The sequence below is a fragment of the Oncorhynchus mykiss genome, chromosome 32, assembly GCF_013265735.2.
Source record: "Oncorhynchus mykiss isolate Arlee chromosome 32, USDA_OmykA_1.1, whole genome shotgun sequence".
NCBI lineage: Eukaryota > Metazoa > Chordata > Actinopteri > Salmoniformes > Salmonidae > Oncorhynchus > Oncorhynchus mykiss.
In genome coordinates, this window is record NC_050572.1 from 28,555,096 (window position 1) to 28,582,629 (window position 27,534).

At 43.6% G+C, this 27,534-nt stretch overlaps 1 protein-coding gene across 3 annotated transcripts in view; it reads right to left on the reverse strand.

Annotated features, from left to right (window-relative positions):
* Positions 1 to 351: 351 nt before the first annotated feature.
* The window catches only part of LOC110488218 (ras/Rap GTPase-activating protein SynGAP), a 110,447-nt gene continuing 83,264 nt past the window's right edge, over positions 352 to 27,534 (reverse strand). For 2 of the 3 annotated variants that reach the window (XM_021560338.2, XM_021560341.2), the window contains 17 exons: positions 27,356 to 27,509; positions 27,077 to 27,175; positions 26,704 to 26,943; positions 26,256 to 26,591; positions 25,976 to 26,120; positions 25,540 to 25,684; positions 25,152 to 25,388; positions 22,607 to 22,808; positions 19,408 to 19,598; positions 18,874 to 19,078; positions 18,050 to 18,667; positions 11,763 to 12,293; positions 10,962 to 11,129; positions 4,976 to 5,187; positions 4,720 to 4,747; positions 1,971 to 2,288; positions 1,081 to 1,219 (listed from right to left, as the gene is read on the reverse strand). In XM_021560338.2, the coding sequence (XP_021416013.2) occupies positions 1,980 to 2,288; positions 4,720 to 4,747; positions 4,976 to 5,187; positions 10,962 to 11,129; positions 11,763 to 12,293; positions 18,050 to 18,667; positions 18,874 to 19,078; positions 19,408 to 19,598; positions 22,607 to 22,808; positions 25,152 to 25,388; positions 25,540 to 25,684; positions 25,976 to 26,120; positions 26,256 to 26,591; positions 26,704 to 26,943; positions 27,077 to 27,175; positions 27,356 to 27,509 (3,820 nt within the window). In that variant the 3' untranslated portion in view covers positions 1,081 to 1,219; positions 1,971 to 1,979. Of the gene's footprint in view, positions 1,220 to 1,970; positions 2,289 to 4,719; positions 4,748 to 4,975; positions 5,188 to 10,961; positions 11,130 to 11,762; positions 12,294 to 18,049; positions 18,668 to 18,873; positions 19,079 to 19,407; positions 19,599 to 22,606; positions 22,809 to 25,151; positions 25,389 to 25,539; positions 25,685 to 25,975; positions 26,121 to 26,255; positions 26,592 to 26,703; positions 26,944 to 27,076; positions 27,176 to 27,355; positions 27,510 to 27,534 lie in introns of all 3 variants that reach the window. The other variant, XM_021560340.2, reaches the window with a different exon arrangement.

Sequence of the window (27,534 nt, forward strand, 5' to 3'; positions counted from 1 at the left end):
AGGGTTTTTTGTCCATGAAGGAGAGTGATGGAGTGCTGCATCAGATGACCTGACCTCCACAATCACCTGACCTCAACCCAATTGAAATGGTTTGGGATGAGTTGGACCGCAGAGTGAAGGAAAAGCAGCCAACAAGTGCTCAACATATGTGGGAACTCCATCAAGACTGTTGGAAAAGCATTCTTCATGAAGCTGGTTAAGAGAACGCCAAGAGCATGCAAAGCTATCACCAAGGCAAAGGCTGGCTACTTTGAAGAATCTCAAATATGAAATATATTTTGATTTGTTTGACACTTATGTTTACTACATGATTCCATATGTGTTATTTCATAGTTGTGATGTCTTCACTATTATTCTACAATGTAGAAAATAGTACAAATAAAGAAAAACCCTGGAATGAGTAGGTCTGTCCAAACTTTTGACTGGTACTGTATATAGTCTGAGAACAGGGGCAGTATTGTGCATTATGCTTTAATTTCATTCACCATCTGGAATGAGAGGGTATCAGTTTAATACTAAGAACATATAAAACATTGGAGCCATGGTGGTTGACAGGATAACAGGCCTGCTACACTGGACGCACAACTTTTACCGGGTATGAGATGCTCCCATTGTTTTCAATAAAGCCTGGGAGTAAGCAGCATGTTTCCACGACAGGCACGCAGGCACTAGCTCTGTAATCAAAAATTCTACCCACTGGGTTACGCGTTCAGTGTAGCAGGTGTGTCACAGGGGAATTAATTAAGTGAAGTGAATATTTGAGGTGGGGGGGGTCTTTGGATCCCCCAAAGTCTCTCTTTCTCTTTCTCAGTATTGTGCTTTGTCATACCTATTAAAATTGAAACAACAGGTTCGATATTGCAATGTTTCATCACTCGTGAATGGGTCACTGCAAACGCGTAGATACTGTAAACAGCACCACTAATACTGGACTGATTGTCACCAGGGTCAAGACTTAGAGTGGTATTGCAGAGAGAAAGAGAAAGAGCAAATGCATGAGGGACTGGAGAAGGTGTGTTAGCATGTAAAGAACCCTCCCCCCTTTGAATTTTCCTAAAGCTCAGCTTGTTGTGGGGGAATCAAGATCTGGAGTAGCCGTGTACTGCAGACCTCTTCTATGTTTCAGCCAATAGGATTAAGTCTGGACCCATATCAGCTTCGCCCGCATTTGATCTGCCAGTCAGGTTCCAGGGTGTCCGCCGTAAAATGGTTGGATTGGCTGCAGGAAGGGAGGGAAAGATGAAAATGGTGAAAGGGGAATGGATTAAATAATAATAAGAATCTTTGAGTTATTATAGGCCGCAATTTGTTGGTCAGAGTACATTTCAAAATACAGAGTTGAACATTTAGCACACACACACACACACACACACACACACACACACACACACACACACACACACACACACACACACACACACACACACACACACACACACACACACACACACACACACACACACAGAGCATGGAAGTCCTAGTTGGATTTCAAAAAATTAGGCAAATAAAGAGGTACAAATAAGCTTTTCCAATCCACGTGTCATTAACTGCGATTATCAATTAGTAAATTAGCAAACCTTAACTGATATAAGCCCATTTGATTAAAAACGACATAACCGCCATTATTGGATCACCTGTTAAACATCGGAGGATGGCTCCTTTAGTCTTTAAAACGAATACGTCACTTTATTATTATCCCTTTATTCAACAAGGTTTCTTAATTGAGAACCAATTCTTATTATTTCAAAGCCCATCTAGTGACTAATGCTGGAAATTAGCGCAAGCTAAAGCAAGACGGTGCAATGCATCTGCCATCTGGGAAATTGATGTGTCAATGTTGTCACTGAATCTGTCCCTATCAAGTAAATGAATGATTATTTTGAAAAAAGGCCAAAAGGATAAACATATAGCCAAGAGGATGTTCTGGGTGTGAAAACTCTTCTCTCAACTTGACTCGTTTTAGTAATCACATTTCGTTATTAGACTGCTCTCCTCCCGGTTAAGCTTGGATCTGATGTTGCTGTTGCCGAGGTCCAAGATGCCGTGCTCCTGGCTGGCGTAGCCATGGTAGTAGTCGAGGGGTAGGCTCGGTTGCCACGGAGCTCCCCGTTGTGGCTGACGTGTAGGCGGGGAGGTGGGACGGGAGGGAGGGCTCCGTTCCAAGGGGTGCTGGCACAGGAGACGCCCGAAAAGGAGACCCCGGGCCTGGCAGTGGCGGTGGCCGTCCCTCCCCCCCCTCCGGGGAGACCATGGGGGTCTGCTGAACCCAGAGAGGAAGAGTCCTCTTCCTATCGATAGCAAGACAGAGGGAGGGAGGAAAAAAGGCGGAATGGTGGGTGGGAGGGAGTCAGAAGAGAACGCGTGGGGAGAGAACGTCACACAGGAGGGGATAGAAGAGGGGGTTGGGGGGGAGTTTTGCAGAAAGGGAGAGAAGAAATATGTTATAAAGTAAAGGAATGTGAAGTTCCAACAGAGATGAAATAAAAGAAAGACCCCACAAGAAAGCACAGGACAGAGACAGGGGGGGTGGGGGTTTAGGGTTGAGAAACAGGGTCCTGTTCATTAGGTACCCAATGGAAGAAGACGGACTGATATACCTGGACTTATCCAATAAGAAAATATTTTTTTCATTTTCCATTGCAAAACATTTTCTGATGTATGCCCTAATGAACACAACCCAGGTGTAGTCCAACCATTTGTCTGAAGCAATACAGAGGGACTTTAGCCTAAGGTGGCAGTAGCGACCTTTCCCCTCATGTAATGGGATTGATAAGAGTCAGTGTTTGTCATTTCAATTTGAGAAAATGTAGTTGTCAATGGGCTTCATATCAGTGACACCCTAACAGTGTTGGCTGCCTTAATTCACTGCGGACTGCGGCCTCATACACACTGAACAAGTAAAGCTAGAAATAGCCAAGTTACGAAAAGTGTCACGTGGTCCCGGAGTCTGGTTGAGTGGGTAACGCTCTCACATTTTAATCCATATACGTTCCCCCACGGCGGGGATCCCGGTTCAATCATGAGCGCTTCACATTTGTACTCCCTTTACTCTCCCTGCTTCTGCTCCTATCCTTTCTCAAATAATACAATGAACGTGTCATGATTAACCTCTGTTTGGGAACAGCAAAAACTCATGCTCATGACCAATCAAAACCACTGTTTCAGGCATCTGGCAGATGCCCCAAACTCATCCTCTACACAGGGATGCACAGAAAACTACCATTAGTCATGTACTCTGTAAGACTTAAAAAAGACATGTATGTTCAATTCATAATTTCCCGCAAAGATGTATCAATACACTCTCAGAAAACAAGATGCTAATTAGTACCAAATAGGGTTGTTCATGTGTTCACCCCACCACCTCAAAAGAACTGATGAACATAAACACAATATGGCAACACAGTTAGAATAAAACAACAAACTAAATCACAGGTACAACGGTATGGGAAATCATGCTACATGGAAACATAACCCACAACCCTCTAACAAGAAGAAAACCCTCTTTGCAACCATTCAGACAGTAAAGAACCCAACCCTACTCTTCCCCCCCAACCCTGTTCACCGTAAGTGTTGGTCTGACACTATCAGTGCAAACCGCAGCTTCTTTCTGATTCACACATTGAGCCTCTCGCTTTTGAAAGATGAAAACATTTCAAATGATTAAATACACGTTAATACAGTTGTACCATGGTAAGCTACTTAAGGCATTTCGTTTTCAGAAATGTAGGGGGTATATTTCATTAATGGAGTGTTGCATACCTTTACAAATAAACATATAGATGCCAGGGCTCTACTTTCCCTGGCCATACACACTATATAGTGTGTAAGAAATACCATGTAGCTGGATCAAGGGAAAGCTAGCCTGGAATCCAAACTGAATATCTCTCTGTTTCAATATTATTTCACTACACTGGTTCAGTCTGGCCATGCTTTCATTGAAACTGGTTGTGTCTACAAATAAGGGGCATTTGGCAAAACAAACTGGTCAGGGATTGGATCACCTTCAGCCAATCGAAGGTTGCCCAGTTGATAAAACTCCATGTTCTAGGACTCGAATATGCTGCAATGCATAGCAACACCCCTATACTTACCACACCATTCAACCTTATACTGCCAGTCCACTCCATCATAGATGCCATTTACACCAGCTTTGAGAAAGAAATGCCTCAATATGCAGTGGTTGAAAGGGTCTTTTGTCAGTGGTGGTAAAAATTCTATAATGTAGAGAGACATTGTGCCCAGACACACATTCAACAGCTTACATACTGTAGGACGGAATAGACATGGTGCAATATAGTATGTTGTCAAGTAACCAAATTAATCAATGTAAACAGCGTTTTACTTGTTTCGCATTGTTTTCTCAAAGGGGAAGCTGGTGTTGAGAAACTTGGCTGGGTCCATGAGTTATCAAGGCCCCTTATGGGGTTAACTATGTCACCGTTTCTTTGCCACAGGTATGTCATATATGGTTAAGCCCGTCATATCTGGGTAAGCACATTGCAGGTTTCCAAATGCATTCCACTAGCCACATACTACCACTACTAATGTAAAAATGGCACATATGACAGACTAGTGAATCCATATTAAACCATGTCAATGTACACACCATAGACTCATAGAGACTAGAATACACTCTCAGCCATACAGACCAACGGACAAACAGATCTGACCGATCTGATCTCTGAACATTCTGGGCTTCATTTCAGGAATGGCACTCACTCTCAACTCATCCTCCACAGCCATCAGCCTGTAAAAGAAGCAGAACATGTATATTTTAGAAAAAGCTACAGAACCACGATTAAGTTTCTTTCTGCCATTTGGCCTCCCATCATTAGCCTTTCTGTTTATGGAAACAGATATGATGTTCGGGGAATTGAAATTCCCACAAAAGTAAATGCATTCAACGTAAATGATATCTAGGCAAGTGAGCAAGCAGGCATAACCTTCTGTCTTGTCTTGTTTTGGTCGAGCTCACCTGTTGATAATGCCTTTGATTTGGCTGTCCTTCTCCAGCTGCTGCTGCCTCAGCATGCGCTCGCTGTCGTCCAGCCGGTTCTGGTACTGCGATAGGATCTTGCTGGTCTGCTGTTCCTGTGAAAGCATCCTGCGCTCATACTCCTCCAGCTTCCGATGGGACATTATCAGGCGCTCCTTCAGGGAATGGATCTCCTCCTCGTATTCCTTTACCTGGCAGACAGACGGCAGGGGAGGGAGATCAATGCTCTGGAATTCTAGCATCTATTAGGCAGACCCTGGCGCAAGTATAACGTGATTAAGGGGGAAGTTGTAATCGACGAGGGGGCAAACATTTTGGGGTCTTGCACTGGAATTATATTGAATTCTGCTTATATCACGCTGCATCACAATAAACACTAAGTTCAAATGCAGAGATTCTGAGATCTGAGTGCTTTTTAAGTGACAGGTTTGCGCGCAATCTGTCGCCCATTTCCACTGCACTGTATCAGCATTAAATATGGGACTTCTAGCAGTCTTAAGGACAAAGACTCAGCAGGAGGCAGGCAGGTAAAGGTGCAAATTAGTGTTGGATTTATTTACATATCGCTGGTGTTTCAAAGATGACAGTGGTATTTACAAATACACTGAGTGAACAAAACACCTTCCTAATACTGAGTTAAACATCCTTATTTAACCTGTCTCCTCCCCTTCGTCTACACGAATTGAAGTGGATTTAACAAGTGCCATCAATAAAGAACATAGCTTTCACCTGGATTCACCTTTTCAGTCTATGTCATGGAAAGAGGTGTTCTTAATGTTTTGTACATAATGTTCTGACTTCAAAATGTCCGTTTTCAAAAGAAAAAGCCTCTCTTTAGGCAAAACCAGTCTTAACCAATAAAGCACAGGTAGGGTCTACCAGGCTCAGATACAGCCTCCCCTTGAGTTACCCAAAAGTTAACTAACTACAGGGTTGTCAGGTCAAACAAAAAATTATAGCCCAATGACCACGAGTCTTGCCCAAAAGTCTTGAAAACTAGCCCAAATTTAAAAAAAAATTCACAGCAAGAGAGGAGTTGCCATATTTATACAATAGCCCCTTTTCCATAACGTTATCGAGCCAATTAAGAAGGAATGATTTAACTTGTAACAACGTTAGAAGCAAAATTCGGGGTTCCTCAAAATAAATATTATTGCAAGCTATGACATGACGCAATAAAGCAATTTGAAAATGTGGGAAGAGAAAAGATAATTTCCCCTTATTCATCTCACCAGATCGTTTGCAAAAGGAGTATGGTGTACTGCCAATATACCACGACTAAGGGCTGTTCTTAAGCATGACGCAACACAGAGTGTCTGGATACAGCCGTTAGCCCTGGTATATTGGCCATATATCACAAACCCTGGGGATGCCTTATTGCTATTATAAACTGGTTACCAACGTAATTAGAACAGTACAAAGTACTGTTTTGTCATACCCATGGTATATGGTCTGATTTGCATAGTCTTTTAGCCAATCAGCATTCAGGGCTCAAACCAGGTTTATAGTTGTAAAACAATCCCTTTTGCACATGTGCATAACTATAGATAAATCCGACAGGTAAGTTTGAGTGATGAAAGTTGGACAGAGGATCTCTAAATCTGTAAACAAGAAAAACTTGGATGAACATAAAAAATGTATATTAAGCCTATTCTCTGGCAATTGTGCTATTATTACGTGCCAAATGTTAAGACGACAAATGGCCCATTTGCGATACTGACTTGTCATTTCAATAGGCATAGGCTAGAAACTAGAATTCGGGTTCATGATTCAATTTTGCCATGGTTTGCTTAGATAAAGGCAGGTTGCCTATAGCCCCTGATAGGCCTAACATCTAATTTCAGATAGTGTACAGTAGCCAAGACAAGATGTAGGCAAGATGTAAACTGAACGATTTAGCAGTTTGCTTCGTACAAATTAACTGACTAATTTATTTGACATGAATAGCGAGGCGATTAAGAGGTAAGAAGTGCTTGTGTTTCAATACTAAAGTGCCTGTAAGAACATCCAATAGTCAAAGGTTAATGAAATACAAATGGTATAGAGGAAAATAGTCCTATAATTCCTATAATAACTACAACCTAAAACTTCTCACCTGGGAATATTGAATACTCATGTTAAAAGGAACCACCAGCTTTCATATGTTCTCATGTTCTGAGCATGGAACTGAAACGTTAGCTTTCTTACATAGCACATATTGCACTTTTACTTTCTTCTCCAACACTTTGTTTTTGCATTTTTTAAACCAAATTGAACATGTTTCATTATTTACTTGAGGCTAAATTGATATTATTGATGTATTATATTAAGTTAAAATAAGTGTTCATTCAGTATTGTTGTAATTGTCATTAGACCCTAAGCACACAATCATGACAACGCAGGAGTGGCTATGGGACAAGTCTCTGAATGTCCTTGAGTGGGCTAGCCAGAGCCCAGACTTGAACCAGATCGAACATCTCTGGAGAGACCTGAAAATAGCTGTGCAGCAACGCTCCCCATCCAACCTGACAATGCTGGAGAGGATCTGCAGAGAAGAATGGGAGAAACTCCACAAAGACAGCTGTGCCAAGCTTGTAGCGTCATTCCCAAGAAGACTCGAGGCTGTAATCGCTGCCAAAGGTGCTTCAACAAAATACAGAGTAAAGGGTCTGAATACTTATGTAAATGTGACTTCAGTTTATTTTATTTGATCAATTAGCCAATTTTTTTTTACTGTTTTTGCTTCATCATTATGGGATAGTGTGTAGATTGATGAGGGAATAAGAAATATATATACAGTGCCTTGCGAAAGTATTTGGCCCCCTTGAACTTTGCGACCTTTTGCCACATTTCAGGCTTCAAACATAGAGATATAAAACTGTATTTTTTTGTGAAGAATCAACAACAATTGGGACACAATCATGAAGTGGAACGACATTTATTGGATATTTCAAACTTTTTTAACATATCAAAAACTGAAAAATTGGGCGTGCAAAATTATTCAGCCCTACTTTCAGTGCAGCAAACTCTCTCCAGAAGTTCAGTGAGGATCTCTGAATGATCCAATGTTGACCTAAATGACTAATGATGATAAATACAATCCACCTGTGTGTAATCAAGTCTCCGTATAAATGCACCTGCACTGTGATAGTCTCAGAGGTCCGTTAAATGCGCAGAGAGCATCATGAAGAACAAGGAACACACCAGGCAGGTCCGAGATACTGTTGTGAAGAAGTTTAAAGCCGGATTTGGATACAAAAATATTTCCCAAGCTTTAAACATCCCAAGGAGCACTGTGCAAGCGATAGTATTGAAATGGAAGGAGTATCAGACCACTGCAAATCTACCAAGACCTGGCCGTCCCTCTAAACTTTCAGCTCATACAAGGAGAAGACGGATCAGAGATGCAGCCAAGAGGCCCATGATCACTCTGGATGAACTGCAGAGATCTACAGCTGAGGTGGGAGACTCTGTCCATAGGACAACAATCAGTCGTATATTGCACAAATCTGGCCTTTATGGAAGAGTGGCAAGAAGAAAGCCATTTCTTAAAGATATCCATAAAAAGTGTTGTTTAAAGTTTGCCACACGCCACCTGGGAGACACACCAAACATGTGGAAGAAGGTGCTCTGGTAAGATGAAACCCAAATTGAACTTTTTGGCAACAATGCAAAACGTTATGTTTGGCGTAAAAGCAACACAGCTCATCACCCTGAACACACCATCCCCACTGTCAAACATGGTGGTGGCAGCATCATGGTTTGGGCCTGCTTTTCTTCAGCAGGGACAGGGAAGATGGTTAAAATTGATGAGAAGATGGATGGAGCCAAATACAGGACCATTCTGGAAGAAAACCTGCTGGAGTCTGCAAAAGACCTGAGACTGGGACGGAGATTTGTCTTCCAACAAGACAATGATCCAAAACATAAAGCAAAATCTACAATGGAATGGTTAAAAAATAAACATATCCAGGTGTTAGAATGGCCAAGTCAAAGTCCAGACCTGAATCCAATCGAGAATCTGTGGAAAGAACTGAAAACTGCTGTTCACAAATGCTCTCCATCCAACCTCACTGAGCTCGAGCTGTTTTGCAAGGAGGAATGGGAAAAAATGTCAGTCTCTCGATGTGCAAAACTGATAGAGACATACCCCAAGCAACTTACAGCTGTAATCGCAGCAAAAGGTGGCGCTACAAAGTATTAACTTAAGGGGGCTGAATAATTTTGCACGCCCAATTTTTCAGCTTTTGATTTGTTAAAAAATTTGAAATATCCAATAAATGTCGTTCCACTTCATGATTGTGTCCCAGTTGTTGTTGATTCTTCACAAACAAATACAGTTTTATATCTTTATGTTTGAAGCCTGAAATGTGGCAAAAGGTCGCAAAGTTCAAGGGGGCCGAATACTTTCGCAAGGCACTGTATATTTTTAGAATAAAGCTGTAACGTAACATCATGTGGAAAAAGTCAGTAACCTCATAAATATTGTCAGGATGTAGCAGTGGTCACTTTTCTTTTCCATATTTACCAACATGGTATGTCCATTTGGTGAATGTAGATTGGCGGAGGAAATAAAGGAACATTATAGCAGTTGCTCAGAGGCAGATGAACACTTTGCCCAGGCCCTAAATACTGTCCTCTAACCTTTTGGTGATGCGGGGGCACAAACTTCCCCGCATTGGCCTTTGTTGAAGTAGGTAAGGGAGCATTCTCTCCCGAACGATGCACAGTGGACACTGGGGTTATCTCCAGACACCCCAGCAGTGAAATAACTTCAGTGACACACCGAGGAACATTTTGTGGTGCAGTCATTTTCTCTCCAAGCCCGGGTCAGAGCACACCCTCTCCTCTCCAGGCTCCTGAGAGAGTTCGGTCATAATCAATTCAGTGTCAGTCAGTGTCAGGATGAAAACCTCACACACCCCAACATAGGGCAGACACTCGTGCAGAGCGCCTTCCATAGGTACAGCAGAAGAGCAAGAAGGAGATAGTTTGGCCTCCGACACGGCATCCTCACCATGGCCTAACTGGTAAACTTGACCCCGCACTTATAAATCATAATAAAATATTACAGGCAGAGGCGTATTATGTTATTCACGTAGCCTACCACAGAGATGAGAAGCGCCCTCGTTGCTTTCCATAGCCCCCCTACACACACCGTGGTGCACTCTGTCCATTGTGCTGACAGCGCAGCATAGATTTTTTTTTTTAGCCAACCTGTCACTCACTCATTTGAACTTTTTTGTGCTATTTTTATATAGGGACATAAAACTAACGCTGAGGGGGCACACGTTTGAACTGAGGGGGCTAAGCCCCCTTTAGCCCCCTCGTGGAGCTGGGTACAGCATTAGGACTGACCGCAATGTTTCAGAGCTCCTACAATACACTTTATTCCCCAACTGTAGCACCATAGTCCCCCCTTTTACACAGTGTTAAAAGTATGAACCATCTGTTAGGTGAGGAATTACATTAATTAAAGGGGATGCCTAGTCAGTTGCACAACTGAATGCATTCAACTGAAATGTGTCTTCCACATTTAACCCAACCCCTCTGAATCAGAGAGCAAGGCAGTTAACCCCCAACAGCGTCGATTAAGACAGCCCCCCGCAGTTGGTGGGGGTTAACTGCCTTGTTCAAGGGCAGAACAGCAGCTCTTTCTACCTTGCAGATTCAAACCAGCGTCCTTTCGGTTTACTGGCCCAACACTCTTATTGGCCTCCGCTAGGCTACCTGCATTCCTTTCTTCAAGGAACATTTAATTAAAGGAACAGTCTAGCAATATTTTCAGGTCCCAATCCTGGAACATCAAATTATGACATGGAGTGAAAATGTTCCCTTGACCTTGTCATAAAATTCTTGGAACATCATGCTGGGGGTTAAATGTTACCCTACAACCAAATGAAAATCAGATAAAGACATTCCCTTATAATCTAGGAAATGTATTTAATTTACTAGAGAGGCTCTCATCCCCCCAAAATGGGCTCACCCTATCCATGCGAGACTCGTCCATGCTCTTGGAGTACTCCTTCAGCTTGAGGTCCTCAAGGTTTGATGAGCTACGCAATATTTCGATGTCGGCAGAGAGGTGTGGCATGTTGGACACCCAGGCCACAGTGCGCTCGTTGGGTGTCAGGGTGGAGGGGGACTGAGAAACCTGAAAGAAAAGAGGCAAGATGATACAGGAAGAGGCTCAGTAATTGCATGATCATGCTATCAAAATTCTTAAGACTAAAAGGTTCTCCTATCTATTTAGGAAAGCTTGTGATGTGTTCTAACCTGTTAAGAGTTGACGGTGGCTGGATTAAATTACTAGATAAAACAGCAACACTTTTCTGTGCTTTTTAGGAAGCTGTCCATCTTCAAGATGTATCTCTTTGGACTTGCCTTTGGACAAGTCCTTAGATTTTGACAATAGACAATAATGTTCAAACAATAGCCTTCATTACATAATCAGGTTGTATTTGATGTTACATTACATAATTTTACATAATGTGCAACATGTATAGAACTGGGACCAAATATAGATTTGGTTAAAATTGAACACCAATAACATGTTCATGACACTGAAGATGTGACAAAAGCTAAGCTTCCTCAGTGACCCCTCCCTCCTAAATCAGCTGAGATTCTGAGAATCACAGAAGTGTGATTAATAAATGTAGCCAAGGTGGTTTGTGACGTGTAACCTTGGCTGAGACCTCTAGACTCATTTTAGCTTCCAGAGCTGGACTAACACAGTCTCAAGGCCTAGGTGTCCCAACACAGAGCCCATGATGTTCCAGCAATATACCTGTTTATTGACTGTGGGCTTGAGCAGGTGCTGCTGTGGAGGCTGCTGTTGCTGCTGCTGGGACTGCTGCTGAGGTTGCTTGGTGCTCTTAGTCGGGGTGTCTGTGGTCTGAGGCTGCTTGGAGCTCTTAGTCGGGGTGTCTGTGGTCTCTCCGTTGCCCCCTTGTGGCGCCCCCTGGCTGTCCCTGGCAGAGCTCGACTGGCGCGGGAGACCAGGGGCTGGGCTGTCAGACTGTTTGACGGACAACTGCTGCTGCTGTTGTTGCTGTGGCGAGGGCTGCCTGCCACCAAAGCTGGACTCGGGCGACTGGAGAAGGAGGTTCCTGCTCTGGGGGCGGGCTTTGGGAGGGGTGGAGGTGGCCCCGGGGCTGATGGACAGCTGGGATTTGAGGCGCTGCGGGGGAGGCGGTGCTACGGAGCCATGACGGACAGGGTGCACGGTGGAAGGGGGAGTGGCCAAGGAGGTGGGGGTGCCCATGCCTGTTGCCGTCTGAGGGGTCATGCCCATAAGAATTTGCTGCTGGAGATTCTCCTGAGAGCGAGAGGGTGGGCGGGAAAAGGAAGAGAGGGAGACAGAGGGAGGGAGGGCAGGAAATATTTAGAAAAAGAAGATACAGTATTTGAGATCAAATACTATAGGAGAGGGAGAGTGAGGGAGAGGGTATAAGAAGAGAAATGAGGAATGAGACAATCCCTCTTTCGTTCATGCCTGTCTAACTTGTTTTTCAAGCATCTTCTCATACGAACAATTAGGGATGCACGATAAATCAGTGAACATAACGGAATCGATTACGTCATGTTCACAAATGATGTGTTTACGAAACCGTGTTGGTAATAAAGCATAATTTGTTTGACCGCAACTTCTGAGGTAGCTAGCTTTAGCTTGGCACCTAGCTCTAACACCAATACAACCAGCCTGAAAACAATGACCAGTAGAAACTGCAGTCATTTTCATTATTATCAGCAATGATTTGGGAATCCTTGTGAGTAAGTATTAGCTAGGTTGCCACTTGTTGTTTGTCTATTGAAATTGAACTTCAGTTCATGAAAATAAATAGCTAGCCAGATAATTAACCCTGTTGCCCAAAGCCAACGTTATAAGCAGTCAGCTAGCTTCATCTGGCTAGTGAGGCTCAAATGGACCGGGCTATGTGTTGTGAAGCTAGCCACAATAAAGATTAGGCACAATAGTGGATTTTGCGGTTTGCCTTCAAAATAAAATGTAATTGACAGTGATGCAAATTAAAACAAATAGTACAATTATGCCATACTTTTATTTTGAAGGCTAACCGCAAAGTCCACTTTGTGGTTAATTCTTATTGTGGCTAGCTTCACATAGATGGGTTCAACCATCATTAATTAAATAAGAACTGCCATATAAATTAGGGTTATTTTAGATGATGACACCTAGCTATGTCATCCCTAAATCTTCCTCAGATTATTACCAATCCCACAAGGTATGACTCCAAACACCCAGGAAAGGCTACTCTACTTGATATTATCCTCACAAATAATCCTGATAGGTATCAGTCTGGTGTTTTCTGTAATGACCTAAGTGATCACTGTTTAACAGCCTGTGTTCGTAATGGCTGCTCAGTGAAACGATCTGTCCGGCTTTGTCATAGACGATTGCTAAAAAACGTTAATGAGCAAGCCTTACTTCATGACCTGGCCTCTGTAAAATGGTATAGAATCAGCTTGATCCCCTCTTTTGATGACACTTGGACCTTCTTTTTTGATATTTTCACTGGTATTGTTAACAAACACGCCCCCATAAAGAAAATTAGAATTAAAAACAGGTTCAGCTCCTGGTTCGACCGTGATCTTGCAGAGTTACTCCACCTCAAGAATTGCATTTGACAAAATGCTCGACACATGCATACTCAGGCTGACTGGCTCTTGTTCAGGCAAATGAGAAATAAGTGCACTCAGGCTATCCGGAAGGCCAAAGTTAGTTACTTTAAGGAGCAGTGCTCTCTCTGTGGGTCTAACTCCAAGAAGTTCTGGAAAACTACTCAGATTATGGATGTGTCACTTGAAACATTAAAGGTCCTCAATGATGTCACCATTGCCCTTGATTCTAAGCAATGTTGTGCTGCTATTTTTACTTACTTGGCCAAAGCTTTTGATACGGTAGACCATTCCATTCTTGTGGGCCGGCTAAGGAGTATTGGTGTCTCTGAAGGGGTCTTTGGCCTGGTTTGCTAAGTACCACTCTCAAAAGTATAAAGTCAGAAAATCTGCTGTCTCAGCCACTGCCTGTCACCAAGGGAGTACCCCAAGGCTCAATCCTGGGCCCCACACTCTTCTCAATTTACATCAACAACATAGCTCAGGCAGTAGGAAGCTCTCTCATCCATTTACAGTGGGGGAAAAAAGTATTTAGTCAGCCACCAATTGTGCAAGTTCTCCCACTTAAAAGTTGAGAGGTACACTTCATAGGTACTATGACAGACAAAATTAGAAAACAAAATCCAGAAAATCACATTGTAGGATTTTTAATGAATTTATTTGCAAATGATGGTGGAAAATAAGTATTTGGTCACCTACAAACAAGCAAGATTTTTGGCTCTCACAGTAAGCAGCTTGGTTTGAAGAAATCAACTGTGGGAGCAATTATTAGGAAAGGGAAGACATACAAGACCACTGATAATCTCCCTCGATCTGGGGCTCCACGCAAGATCTCACCCCGGGGGGTCAAAATGATCACAAGAACGGTGAGCAAAAATCCCAGAACCACACGGGGGGGACCTAGTGAATGACCTGCAGAGAGCTGGGACCAAAGTAACAAAGCCTACCATCAGTAACACACTACGCCACCAGGGACTCAAATCCTGCAGTGCCAGACGTGTCCCCCTGCTTAAGCCAGTACATGTCCAGGCCCGTCTGAAGTTTGCTAGAGAGCATTTGGATGATCCAGAAGAAGATTGGGAGAATGTCATATGGTCAGATGAAACCAAAATAGAACTTTTTGGTAAAAACTCAACTCGTCGTGTTTGGAGGACAAAGAATGCTGAGTTGCATCCAAAGAACACCATACCTACTGTGAAGCATGGGGGTGGAAACATCATGCTTTGGGGCTGTTTTTCTGAAATGGACCAGGACGACTGATCTGTGTAAAGGAAAGAATGAATGGGGCCATGTATCGTGAGATTTTGAGTGAAAACCTCCTTCCATTGGCAAGGGCATTGAAGATGAAACATGGCTGGGTCTTTCAGCATGACAATAATCCCAAACACACCCCCCCGGGCAACGAAGGAGTGGCTTCGTAAGAAGTATTTCAAGGTCCTGGAGTGGCCTAGCCAGTCTCCAGATCTCAACCCCATAGAAAATCTTTGGAGGGAGTTGAAAGTCCGTGTTGCCCAGCAACAGCCCCAAAACATCAATGCTCTAGAGGATATCTGCATGGCGGAATGGGCCAAAATACCAGCAACAGTGTGTGAAAACCTTGTGAAAACGTTTGACCTCTGTCATTGCCAACAAAGGGTATATAACAAAGCATTGAGATAAACTTTTGTTATTGACCAAATACTTATTTTCCACCATAATTCATTAAAAATCCTACAATGTGATTTTCTGGATTTTTTTTCTTTTTTAATTTTGTCTGTCATAGTTGAAGTGTACCTATGATGAAAATTACAGGCCTCTCATCTTTTTAAGTGGGAGCAATTGGTGGCTGACTAAATACTTTTTTGCCCCACTGTATATGCAGATGATACAGTCTTATACTCAGCTGGCCCCACCCCGGATGTTGTGTTAAATGCTCCACAACAAAGCTTTCTTAGTGCCCAACAAGCTTTCTTTACCCGTAACCTTGTTCTGAACACCTCCAAAACAAAGATAATGTGGTTTGCTAAGAAGAATGCCCCTCTCCCCACAGGTGTGAATACTACCTCTGAGGGTTTAGAGCTTGATGTAATCACCTTATACAAGTACTTGGGAGTATGGCTAGACAGTAGACTGTCCTTCTCTCAGCACATATCAAAGCTGCAGGCTAAAGTTAAATCTAGACTTGGTTTCCTCTATCGTAATCGCTCCTCTTTCACCCCAGCTGCCAAACTAACCCTGATTCAGATGACCATCCTACCCATGCTAGATTATACTAGACATAATGTATAGATCAGCATGTAAGGGTGCTCTCAAGCGGCTAGACGTTCTTTACCATTCGGCCATCAGATTTGCCACAATATTCCTTATAGGACATATCATTGCACTCTATACTCCTCTGTAAACTGGTCATCTCGGTACACCCATCGCAATTCCACTGGTTGATGCTTATTTATAAAACGTATTTATAAAACCCTCAGTCACATTCTGTTAAAGGTCCCCAAAGCACACACATCCCTGGGTCGCTTGTCTTTTCAGTTAGCTGCAGCTAGCAACTGGAACGAGCTGCAACAAACACTCAAACTGGACAATTTTATCTCAATCTCTTCATTCAAAGACTCAATCATGGTCACTCTTCATGACAGTTGTGGCTGCTTTGCGTGATGCATTGTTGTCTCTACCTTCTTGCCCTTTGTGCTGTTCTCTGTGCCCAATAATATTTGTACCATGTTTTGTGCTGCCACCATGTTGTTTTGCTACCGTGTTGTTGTCATGGTGTGTTGCTGCCTTGCTATGTTGTTGTCTTAGGTCTCTCTTTATGTAGTGTTGTCTCTCTTGTTGTGATGTGTGTTTTGTCCTATATTTATATGTTATTTATTTTTAAACCCAGCCCCCGTCCCCGCAGGAGGTCTTTTGCCTTTGGTAGGCCGTCAATGTAAATAAGAATGTCACGACTTCTGCCGAAGTCGATGCCTCTCCTTGTTTGGGTGGTGCTGGTGGTCGACGTCACCGGTCTTCTAGCCATCATTGATCCATTTTTCATTTTCCATTGGTTTTGTCTTGTCTTCCTACACACCTGGTTCCAATCCCATTCATTACCTGTTGTGTATTTAACACTCTGTTTCCCCTCATGTCCTCGTCAGAGATTGTTTGTTGTTCATTTATCGTGTTTGTATTGGTGCGTGACGGGTCCTCGTACCCACTTTGTTTTGATTATTGTCATGGTTTTGGAGCTATGTTTTTAAGTTATTAAACTACTCCATTTTACCAAGTTTGATTCTCCTGTGCCTGACTTCCCTGCCATCTATGCACACGTTTATGACAAAGAATTTGTTCTTAACTGACTTGCCTAGTTAAATAAAGGTTACACACACACCACACTGACCAAAAAGTTATTTTGTTGGCATTTACATAAGTCCCCATTACCAGTAAAACATCATTAAAACCTATTTCTTTCACTTACTTGCTGTGTTGTTTCATTGTTCATTTGTTCAGTCGTTTCATTCTCAACCAGGATTTCTATGGAACGCCGTTTGGGTCTTTGCATGTCAAATAACTCTATTTGACGTGTCAGATAAGCTCCTGACCAATCAGGACCTGAATATGACTGCACGTTCATACATTTTTTACGTAATTATCACTTGTATTTCATTAGTCACAACGATTCATCGATACGTATGCTATGATGCTGGTAAAGTTGTCTCGCGCATCTACAGTGCTGGTCATAAAAAAAAGCTAGCTAGCTCATGGATGCAAACAATGGACTTCCCCAAAAACATAGCAAAATGACAATCTGTTTCAGTAATTATTTTTTATTTAACCTTTAGTTAACTAGGCAAGACAGTTAAGAGCAAATTCTTATTTACAACGACGGCCTGGACGACGCTGTGCCAATTGTGCGCCGCCCTATGGGACTCCCAATCACGGCCGGATGTGATGCAGCCTGGATTCGAACCAGGGACTGTAGTGACGGCTCTTGCACTGAGATACAGTGCCTTAGACCGCTGCTTCCATGTGTGTGTTAACTATTTACCTGTACTAGAATGCTTAAAAGCCCGCAAACATTTTAAATATCGGGTATCGGTATCAGGGTTTTTTGGGCAAGGAAAATATCGGATACCGGTATCGGACAGAAAATGTAATATCGGTGCATCACTACAAACAATAGGCAGATAAATTTCACTATCAATGTCTCTAAAAAGTGACTGCTGGGTGAATTCATTATTGTACATTTATTTAGAAATTCAATGAAATATCAATGTAAATCCATGATGGAGTTTATCAATGCAACAGACCTTTTGCCAAATGTAATGTCTGCATAAGGTGTTACATGCATTGTGTGGCGTATGTTTAGTATGTATTCTTGTTATCGTGCACTGACAGTGTCATCTGAAATGCTGCGACAGGAATGAATGAAGTCATTTTGAAGTTAAATGACGGATATCTTCCTGGAATACAGACCTGCACTTGCAGTGAAAGCTGGCGCCGGGCGTATTCAGCGTTCTGGTTCTGCCGCGTGTAGTCGTCACTGTAGCTGTGCGAGTGGACAATACTGGGCTGCACCAGACTGCTCTGTGGCCGCAGGGCCGACAGATCCTCGCTGCGCGAGAAGCCGCTGTGGCCGAACGCCCGCACGTAGCCCTGTTGGTGGTGGGCATTGTCAAGCTCTGGGGCCAGCAAGAGCGGAGGGGGAGGCGGCTGGGCTTGAGGACGACTGTGAGGCTGGCCCCGAGGGCCGTCGGCAGCCAGATGGAAGAGGGGGTTCTGGAAGGAGAGGGGAAAGTGCATGGCGGCCGCCGCATGCTGCTGCTGCTGGGAGAGAGAGTCGGTGGGACCCCCCATTTGGTGGAGGGGTCCCCCCATCTGGCTCAGCCTCAAACCAGAGCCCCCCGAGCCACCGGCGGACATGTGGCCTCCCATGCGAAGCGGGCCTCCCAGGTTCCCGAAACTGTGACCCAGGCCTGCTATGGAGGCCTGGGAGGAGTTGAGCATATCACCCACCGAATGGAGGTTGGAGATGCTGTTCATGCGTGAGTCCTGCAGGTCCATCATGGACACGCTTTTGTTCACACTGAGGACCTAAGAGAGAGAACATAACCTGTCAACTGGAATAACCTATTATCCCTTATGACCCACAAATGTTCACTATTTAGTGATTGGGATAATTCATAACTAAATTGTGAGGTATATTAGGAGTTGTAATATACTGTATGTGTCCAACTCAAAGTTATTGGTAGTCAATTCATTGATGGCTGCTAGTGTCAAATCAATGCATCGGAGTTTACCTTTGGGTCTGGCTCAGTGATGTCAGAACTGCTGGTGCAGTACGCAGGGCTGGACCGAGCCAAGGGGGGACGGGTCACGTAGAAAACGTCCTTTGAACCGCGGGGGTCTCGTTCCGCAAAGCTTCCCATGCTGACATGAGACGAGAGGACCCCACCCCCAGATAATGCCGAGGTTGGGGAGGGGAGACGGGAGATGTCTATTGAGCTGGGGGAGGATATTCACCATTATCTATCATTATTACCATTGTCAGGGGCTGTATTTGAAAGCTATAGTGTATATTTTAGACTCACACCTCACTCCTCTTTGCATCAACAATGTTTTTTTACAAAGACTCAAATGACAACAATGAAATTGTACAATCATAGCTGTTGGATTATGATAAGTGTGAAACAGTACTAAATGAACGAAGCATCAATTGAAATGGTATCAATTGATGGTATCAATCAATGGTATCAATTCAAGTATCAATTGAAATGGCCATTGAACCTCAAGAAATCTTACACAGATTGTGCCTATAAGCTCGGAGCAGTTACCTGTTGAGATCCCGCATCATGAGGCTCTGGAAATCGGATGATACCATGCGATTGAAGGAGGGCCGTGTGATGAGCCTGTCCTGCTGTCTGTCTGGCTGGTGGCTGGCCTGCCGGTGGAGCTGGGGGTTCCTCAAGGCTACACTGATGTCATTCAGCAGACGTGGCAAGGGGCCAAGCTTCAGAATAGCATCCTGGGAGACAAAGTACAATGAAAAGATTGGACAGTTTATCCCCAATTGTGTCCTTTCTCACGAAGTGTGCACTCATTCACTTCCATTCGTGGATTTAAAAGAAAAATACTGTTATAAGAAATGTGGTGTAACCTCTATCTGGCTGTTCATTTCCGGTCTTGGAGGGCCAAAACACCTGGTTTTTATTCTTTCCTTCTAATTGGGGACTGATTCAGACTTGGGACACCAGGTAGGTGTAATTAACTACCAGCCCTCCATAAACCTGATCTAGCCCATGCCTCCACCAATTTCAATGCTTATAAATGAGTGGGGAGGAGTGCATAAATGCACATCTCTGGAGAAAGAACAGAGAATTGGGATACAGGGGTCATGGAGAGACTGGCTACATCTCAATAGTCTGGAGCAGCTTCTTTTCCTCTCATTCATCTACACTGAGGTAAAGGAACTGAGCATGCAAAATCAGATGTCAACCATATTGATATCACCTGTTTTGTGTTCTCAGACAATTAATAGTGATTTCCCCTTCTCCTCATTCACACCCCTTTCAGTTTCACTTAAATTATATTTACCAGTGCTCCACATCATTTGCATTCTCTCTCTAAAATGGATTCTACCATTTTAAAGTGAACAGAGAGGAGGGAGCCAAAATATAAATGGAATTCAGCCAAGTGAACAGCAGTAGTGGAGAGAGTGAAAATACAAATGGATTTCAGCCAAGAGGTGGTGAGAGAAGAGGCGTAAAAGGGGTGGCGGAGGGAAACCAGTAGCAGGAGGTATATCAGCAGAAGAAAAGCGTTTTATATCTGTATTACAGCCACTTGATATTTATTTGTATACTTCAAAGATGCAAAAACAGCAGAAAATAGCTAAAACATTTTTTTTTATGTTAAAAGGCCTGCCTTATGCCTTGCTGCTGCCATGCTCCTCCTCATGCTGCCAGTGTAGTGGGCAGCATTGACAACAGCAGGAGTGTAATCAGTTGTGGCTCAAGCTGTGACATTTTTGGGGACCAGGTGTAGCATTGCTGTTACCTTGATCAGCTGGAGAAGGGAAAATATTCAGCAACTCTTGGAGGACAATGAAGTTTGTCCTAAAAAACGTTTTGTAATTACCAAAACCAATGCATTTAGGATGCAATATCCCAAGGAAGGGTACAGTATATGCCAAAACATGTTGTTTTAAAAAATAAATACGTATTTTCAAATCAACTTCCTTTTTCCTAATGTTCCTTTTGCTCTTTGGTTCATGTGCGTTTTTTGAAAAGTGATGGAGCGACAGTATTTTCTTTATGTAATGGCATGGGTGATGACTAGAGATGCAACGGTACACACACAGTAGGTTATCGAACCATTCGGTATGCCCCCTACGGTTCAATACTCACATGTGAACCGCGGAATTACGGTATGCCTGTCATTTTCCTATAATTTCCTAAATGTATTTATTGCACTGCAGACTACACCCACGTTGTACATTCAGATCCACAGAACCAGACGCCCAGGTTGTGGCTGTTAGGGGGCTCCTGAGGGCTAACAAACTTTACTCCACTGCAATGCCTCAAAATGTTCAAAATGTAGCGACCACAGCCCCTTCCCCCTTAAACAACTAAAGGACGATTTTCAATGACACCTCAGTAGGAAACCTGCCTAAAGGGGCCTCATCAAGATAGGGGAAACTGAAAACAAATATTCGCTCAGCTCCAACGTGACAATGGCGAGCGCTAGCGCGACAGAGAAGCAAATTTGAAGAGGCACCGACGTCTTTCAAATCCGCTGTGTGGAAACATTTTGGATTCAGCGTTCAATACGATGAAGAGGGTAAGAAGACCATAAACAAAGTACAGTCTGCAAGCATTGCTTTGCCACTGTCGGCTACTCGAGTGGAAACACATCTAACATGATGTGTCATTTATGTCGCCATCACCCAGCCGTATCCCTTGCAGGTGGAGCTGGAGCAAGGAGAGTCCACTCGTTAGCGAAAACACAATAATCTCTCGCTGCTGCCTTCCAACAACAATTTGCGACAAATTCATAAAAACAAACAAATAACGAAAGCAGTGGGAGTATTCATAGCCAAAGATTTGAGCCATATTAGGTTGGTTACTGACTCGGGATTTCGTCACCTCGTGAACAAAATTGAACCGCGTTACAATGTCCCCTCCGGCACACATTTCAGCATCAAAGTAATTCCCAAACTCTATGAAACATCACAGAGAGAAATTGAAAACGAATTGACACAGACACCCTATCTAGCTCTCTACACTGATAGTTGGACCTCCAGAGCAACTCAAAGATACCTCACTGTGACGGTTCACTATGTACTGGATTGGGAGAAGAAGAGCTACAGGTTGTCAAAGTTAAGAAGCACTTTTCATTTTAATGCGTTTCTCCCCTTGATTTCATACAGTAGAGACAGAAACCAGGCCTGGATTGAAAGTTTTATTTTTGTCTATAGGCAAAATAAAGAGTTCATTGTATTTTTTTCTTAAATATAAAGATACCTTAAACGCACCACTACCGTTGCATCCCTAGTGATGACTAACCTTGCCTGAGACCTGAAAACTATGACCAGGCTTCAGATTAGCGGGTGTGCAAAAGACCAGGGTTCGAACCTAGACGGTCACATTCCAAATAATCTCGTTCCCAGACACTTACACCCAAATGCACGAAGAGTCTGGTCGACCAATGTGTTAAACTTGGCCTTCGTTATCAAATTATAAAGAAAGAACGGGAGAAATGTAGGCCTCAACTTAATCAACCAGCCAATCATCTACCACAACACCTTCCCCCTACATGTCTTGTGCGCACCGCAAGTTCTTGCCCGGGTCCTGCCTCCATTTTGAACCACACTTCACAGTCGTGTGATTCACTCAAATTAAATGATGACAAATACTATACTTATTAAGGTCAATCTCATTAAGGCCAACTTTGAATCAACTTTGAATCGTTGATGTCCCAGGCTTATATGCATTGTGCACAATAGCCTGGGGACAAGGTTACATTCCACATTACCTTGCTCAGTTGGGCCATGACTTCCCACAGCAAGCTGTGGAGCACTGACAGCTCCCTGCCCAGGTCGATGTAGCCCTCGAAGCCACCGGCGTTGCTCCCCGTGTCCATGTTGGAGATCTCGTACAGGAATTGCTGCATGGAGCCCCACTCCATCTCCAAAAACTCATTCATGAAACACATGTGATCCTCTTTGCCACTAAACCTGAGGGGAGAAAAGACAGCAGTGTGGAGGGAGCATATAGAGAGAGTAGGGGGAAGGAAGAGAGACACGGGGACAGAGAGAAAGAAGTCCCCACAGACAGTGAAAGATTGAGGGAGAAAGGGACAAGATACAGTGCCTTCGGAAAGTATTCAGACCCCTTTGTTTTTTCCACATTTTGTTAGGCTACAGCCTTATTCTAAAATGGATTAAATAGTTGTTTTTCTTCATCACTCTACACACAATACCCCATAATGACAAAGCAAAAATGGGTTTTTAGAAATGTTTGCTAATTTATGAAGAAAACCCCCCTGGAAGTATCACATTTACATAAGTATTCAGACCCTTACACAGTACTTTGTTGGAGCACCTTTGGCATCAATTACAGCCTCGATTACGGCATCGATTACAGCCTCAAGACTCCTATGTTGTCTTGGATGCATGCTTAGGGTTGCTGTCCTGTTGGAAGGCCCAGTCTGAGGTCCTGAGTGTTCTGGAGCAGGTTTTCATCAAGGATGTCTCTGTACTTTGCTCCGTTCATCTTTGCCTCGATTCTGAGTAGTCCACTAGTCCCTACCTCTGAAAAACATCCCCACAACATGATGCTGCGACCACCATGCTTCCCGTGACAGCAGACGTGACACTTGGCATACAGGCCAAAGGGTTCAAACTTGGTTTCATCAGACCAGAGAATCTTGTTTCTCATTGTGTCTGAGAGTCTTTAGGGGGCTTTTGGCAAACTCCATGTGGGCTGAGGAGTGGCTTCCGTCTAGCCACTCTACCATAAATGCCTGAGTGGTGGAGTGCTGCAGAGATGGTTGTCCTTCTGGAAGGTTCTCCCATCTCCACAGAGTAACTGAAGAGCTCTATCAGAGTGACCATCGGGTTCTTGGTCACCTGCCTGACAAGGTCCTTCTTCCCCGAATTGCAATTTGGCCGGGCAACCAGCTATAGGAAGAGTCTTTGTGTTTCCAAACTTCTTCCATTTAAGAATGATGTGTGTACTTGGAGATCTTCAATGCTGCAGAAATATTTTGGTTCCTTCCCCAGACCTGTACCTCGACACAATCCTGTCTCTGAGCTCTATTGACAATTCCTTCGACCTCATGGCTTGGCTTTTGCTCTGACATGCACTGTTAACTGTGGGACCTTATATAGACCAGGTGTGTGCCTTTCCAAATCATGTCCAATCAATTTAATATACCACAGGTTGTAGAAACATCTCAAGGATGATCAACGGAAACAGGATGCACCTGACCTCAATTATGTGTCTCATAGCTAAGGGTCTGAATACTTATGTAAATAAGGTATGTCTGTTTTTTACTTTCAATACATTTGCAATTTTTTTCTTTTCTTTTTTGCTTTGTCATTATGGGGTATTGTGTGTAGATTTGCTGCCTTTTTAAAATATATTTTAGAATATGGCTGTAACGTAACAAAATATGGAAAAAGTCAAGGGGTCTGAATACTTTCCGAAGGCACTGTATATAGTATCGAGTACAGAGAAATAGAGATAAGGGGGTATGGAGGGATAACAAGAGAGGGGAGAGAGACAGTGTGAAAATGCAAAGAATGAAAGAGCAGGTGAGGAGATGGAAGGATACAGTACAAAACACAGGTGATGGTGAGGGGGAGAATTGATTTATTCATACTTTAACCTTGTCTACAATGTGACAAGAACATCACAAAAACAAATCATTTCTGTGCAGACAGACTTCTCCACCCTCTGAACATTTGTGCGATTAAAACCTGTTTCTGTCACTTTTGTGCACAATCATCTTGTTTGTGGACAATCATGTTGGATGAATTCTTCATTCCCCATCCCCAAAGGAAAAAAATATTTGGTAAAACTTTACTTCATGCTGACTGATATAATGTGTTATGATGCAGTTATAATGCATAGTAAGATTTAAGCAAGGCATAAGCATGTATGACCCCATTGTAATGTTGTGGAAATGAATGTATTGGTTCCTGGAAGAGTAACTGGTCGAGGACATAGATAATGACTTATCAAGGCTTGATTGGTAGTGGACATACTGAATAAATTGTGGAAAGGCAGATTATTTTGTACAGTACAGGTGAGGGGTGGCTAAATGTGAGTGAAGGCTAAAATAAAGGTTATGTTACTGGTAAATGTTAACGGCTTAATATATTTTTTTCTTAAATATAAAGATACCTTAAACGCATCACTACCGTTGCATCCCTAGTGATGACTAACCTTGCCTGAGACCTGAAAACTATGACCAGGCTTCATATTAGCGGGTGTGCTAATGTGAGGGAAGGCTAAAATAAACACAATGAATAAAATAGAGGGAAGGCTGCATGGGAGGGAAGGTAGTGACTGACTTGGAGAAGCTGGCCAGGTTCTGCACCACCTTGGCGATGAGGGTAAGAGTGCGGGATGTCCGCTCTCCGGGGTACTCCTGGGTGAGGTTAAAGAGAGAGGGCGACATGATGGCGGGACACAGGAAGCGTAGAAAGAGGGAGGAGCTGATGAGGCGGTCTGCGATGTCCTCCCTTCCCCGTTCGGCACACCTGACCCTCCAAGAGGCAAAGACATCCTTCAGCTCCCGTGGAAACACACTAGAATGAAAGGGTAGGACAGAATTGTACTTTATTTTCCATTGCAAATGTTTTTTTTTGGGGGGGGACAAACACCCCACCACACTTGAAAGGATGCTATGTCACTGACACATTTGTACAATGACATAGTTCATGTGGAAGAAGTTCTGACCAATGAGAGTTGACAATCTTGCAGAGTGCCAGCTCGCAGCACATGCGAAGGTTGGCTTGGTGGTCGGCGAGGACAGACGGTGGAGTGCGCATGGGATCCACTTCACAATTCTCCTCTGACTCGTATAATGCTCGAATGAATTCCCCTGTCAACGAAACAACGGTTCATTAATCCCCATCAGTATCTTCTTCTTCATCATAGTCTTCTGATCAACATCATTGTCACTCATCATTTCAAATACTTTAGCTGTGCTTGAGTGTGCTTGCCTGTTCAAAAGTCTTAAAAGTGCAAACCCCACTCACTTGGCACTCGAGTCAAGGTCAAGCAAACACTCAAAGTATTTGATCGATTTCAAATAATATTTGAAACCATTTCTGGATTTGATCATTTCAGGTAATTTTCCACAGGTATTGGTATACAATGAAATAATCTTTACCTATGGCATCCTTGAGGTACCGGTGCCCTATCAATTTGAGGTACTCCTCTATGGCTTTAGTAGCAAGGGTGTTCTCTCGAAAGATCAGATGCTCTCTGTCCATGAATCTATCCACCTCGCACATCGCCATGTCTGAAAGGAAGTCCTGAAAAAAGAACATGCTCCTCAAACAAACAACACAAACACATTTGACAGCAGACACATTTACAAAACATTTAGAAAGGGGTTTCTCTCCAACAGGAGTGCTTGGCCACACCTGCTGTAGTGCCTTCCTTCCTACCTTGGCCTTGCCTGTGCTCTGGAGAATGTGCACCAGCGCGAACGCCACCTCCTCTTTGCTTTTGACACTGAGCAGAGGCTCCAGCACGGCACACAGCGTACGGTAGTTATTGGTGATGTACTCAGCGAACTCCTTGTACAGCTCCATGGGCAGGATACTCATGGTCTGGTAACGGGACTTGAGGCGGATTGAGGCATTGATGACCTTGCCACCGCCTACACCGCCACCCTTAGCCAAAGCACTGGGCTGGATCACTGGGTACCACTGCTCCACAAACTGCCTGCCTGTGATGCTCGATATGGGGATAGTGACCAGGCCGAGGTACGTGCTCTTCTCCTAGGTTAGAGAACAGAATGGAGAATAGAATAGAAAGGAATATTTGAGTAACTCTGCAAACACAAAGATAGACAAAGAGAAATACAACCACCATAGAGAGAAACGCACACACCTTGCGTCTCTTTTTGTCTGTCTCCTTGTAAAGGTGCAGGCGTAGGCTGCGAACGGCAGGCAAGTTGTTGAACTCAAAGTGCTCGCCCCAGAAGACAGTGTCCGTGCGGGGCTTGCTAGTGGTGCGAGCGTACAGCATGTCATCCAGACACAGCTCACAATAGTATCGCTTCTTAGGCGGAAGGTCCCTGGCCTCAATGATCCACAGCTTAAGCACATTGTCCACCCTTCGACTGTTGTCCTAAAATGGCAGCATTGGAGACAGAGCGAGAGAGGTGAAGACTGCTGAAACTAATGGAGATGATCTTACAATTTTTATGCCAAAAAGGCATTTTGAGTGTGGACTGCAAGCAGGGTCCTCTCTATTTGCTTACCTTGTTTGGCTTGATAGCTCTCTGTAGATTCTCAATCCATTTGTCTCTCTCAGCGGCCGAGCGGCAGGCAAAGCATTTCGTCCCTGAATTGGTGGTCACCTGCAGTCAAACAGACCCATAGAAGTGAATTCATCAATTATATTGCTTGTTAGTGTGTGACAGTTGATCAATTGTTATGACCTTGACCCATCAACTGGGAAGACACAGCTGTAATAACTGTTTCCGATGTAATATTAGGAGAGATACTATCCTCTATTCTTCTGGCAGCAGTGCACACACCTCAAAGCAGTACTCCTGGCCCAATATGCTGGAGTGGACAGGTTTGATGACAGCATCTTCATCCAGCGTGAGGTCCAGTGCCTCCGCTGCACTGCTAGGGGAGAGCAGGGACTCGTGAGAGTGGGACTCCTTGAAGCTCTGCATTAGACGGGTCCTAAAAAGAGATAGAGAGAGAAGGT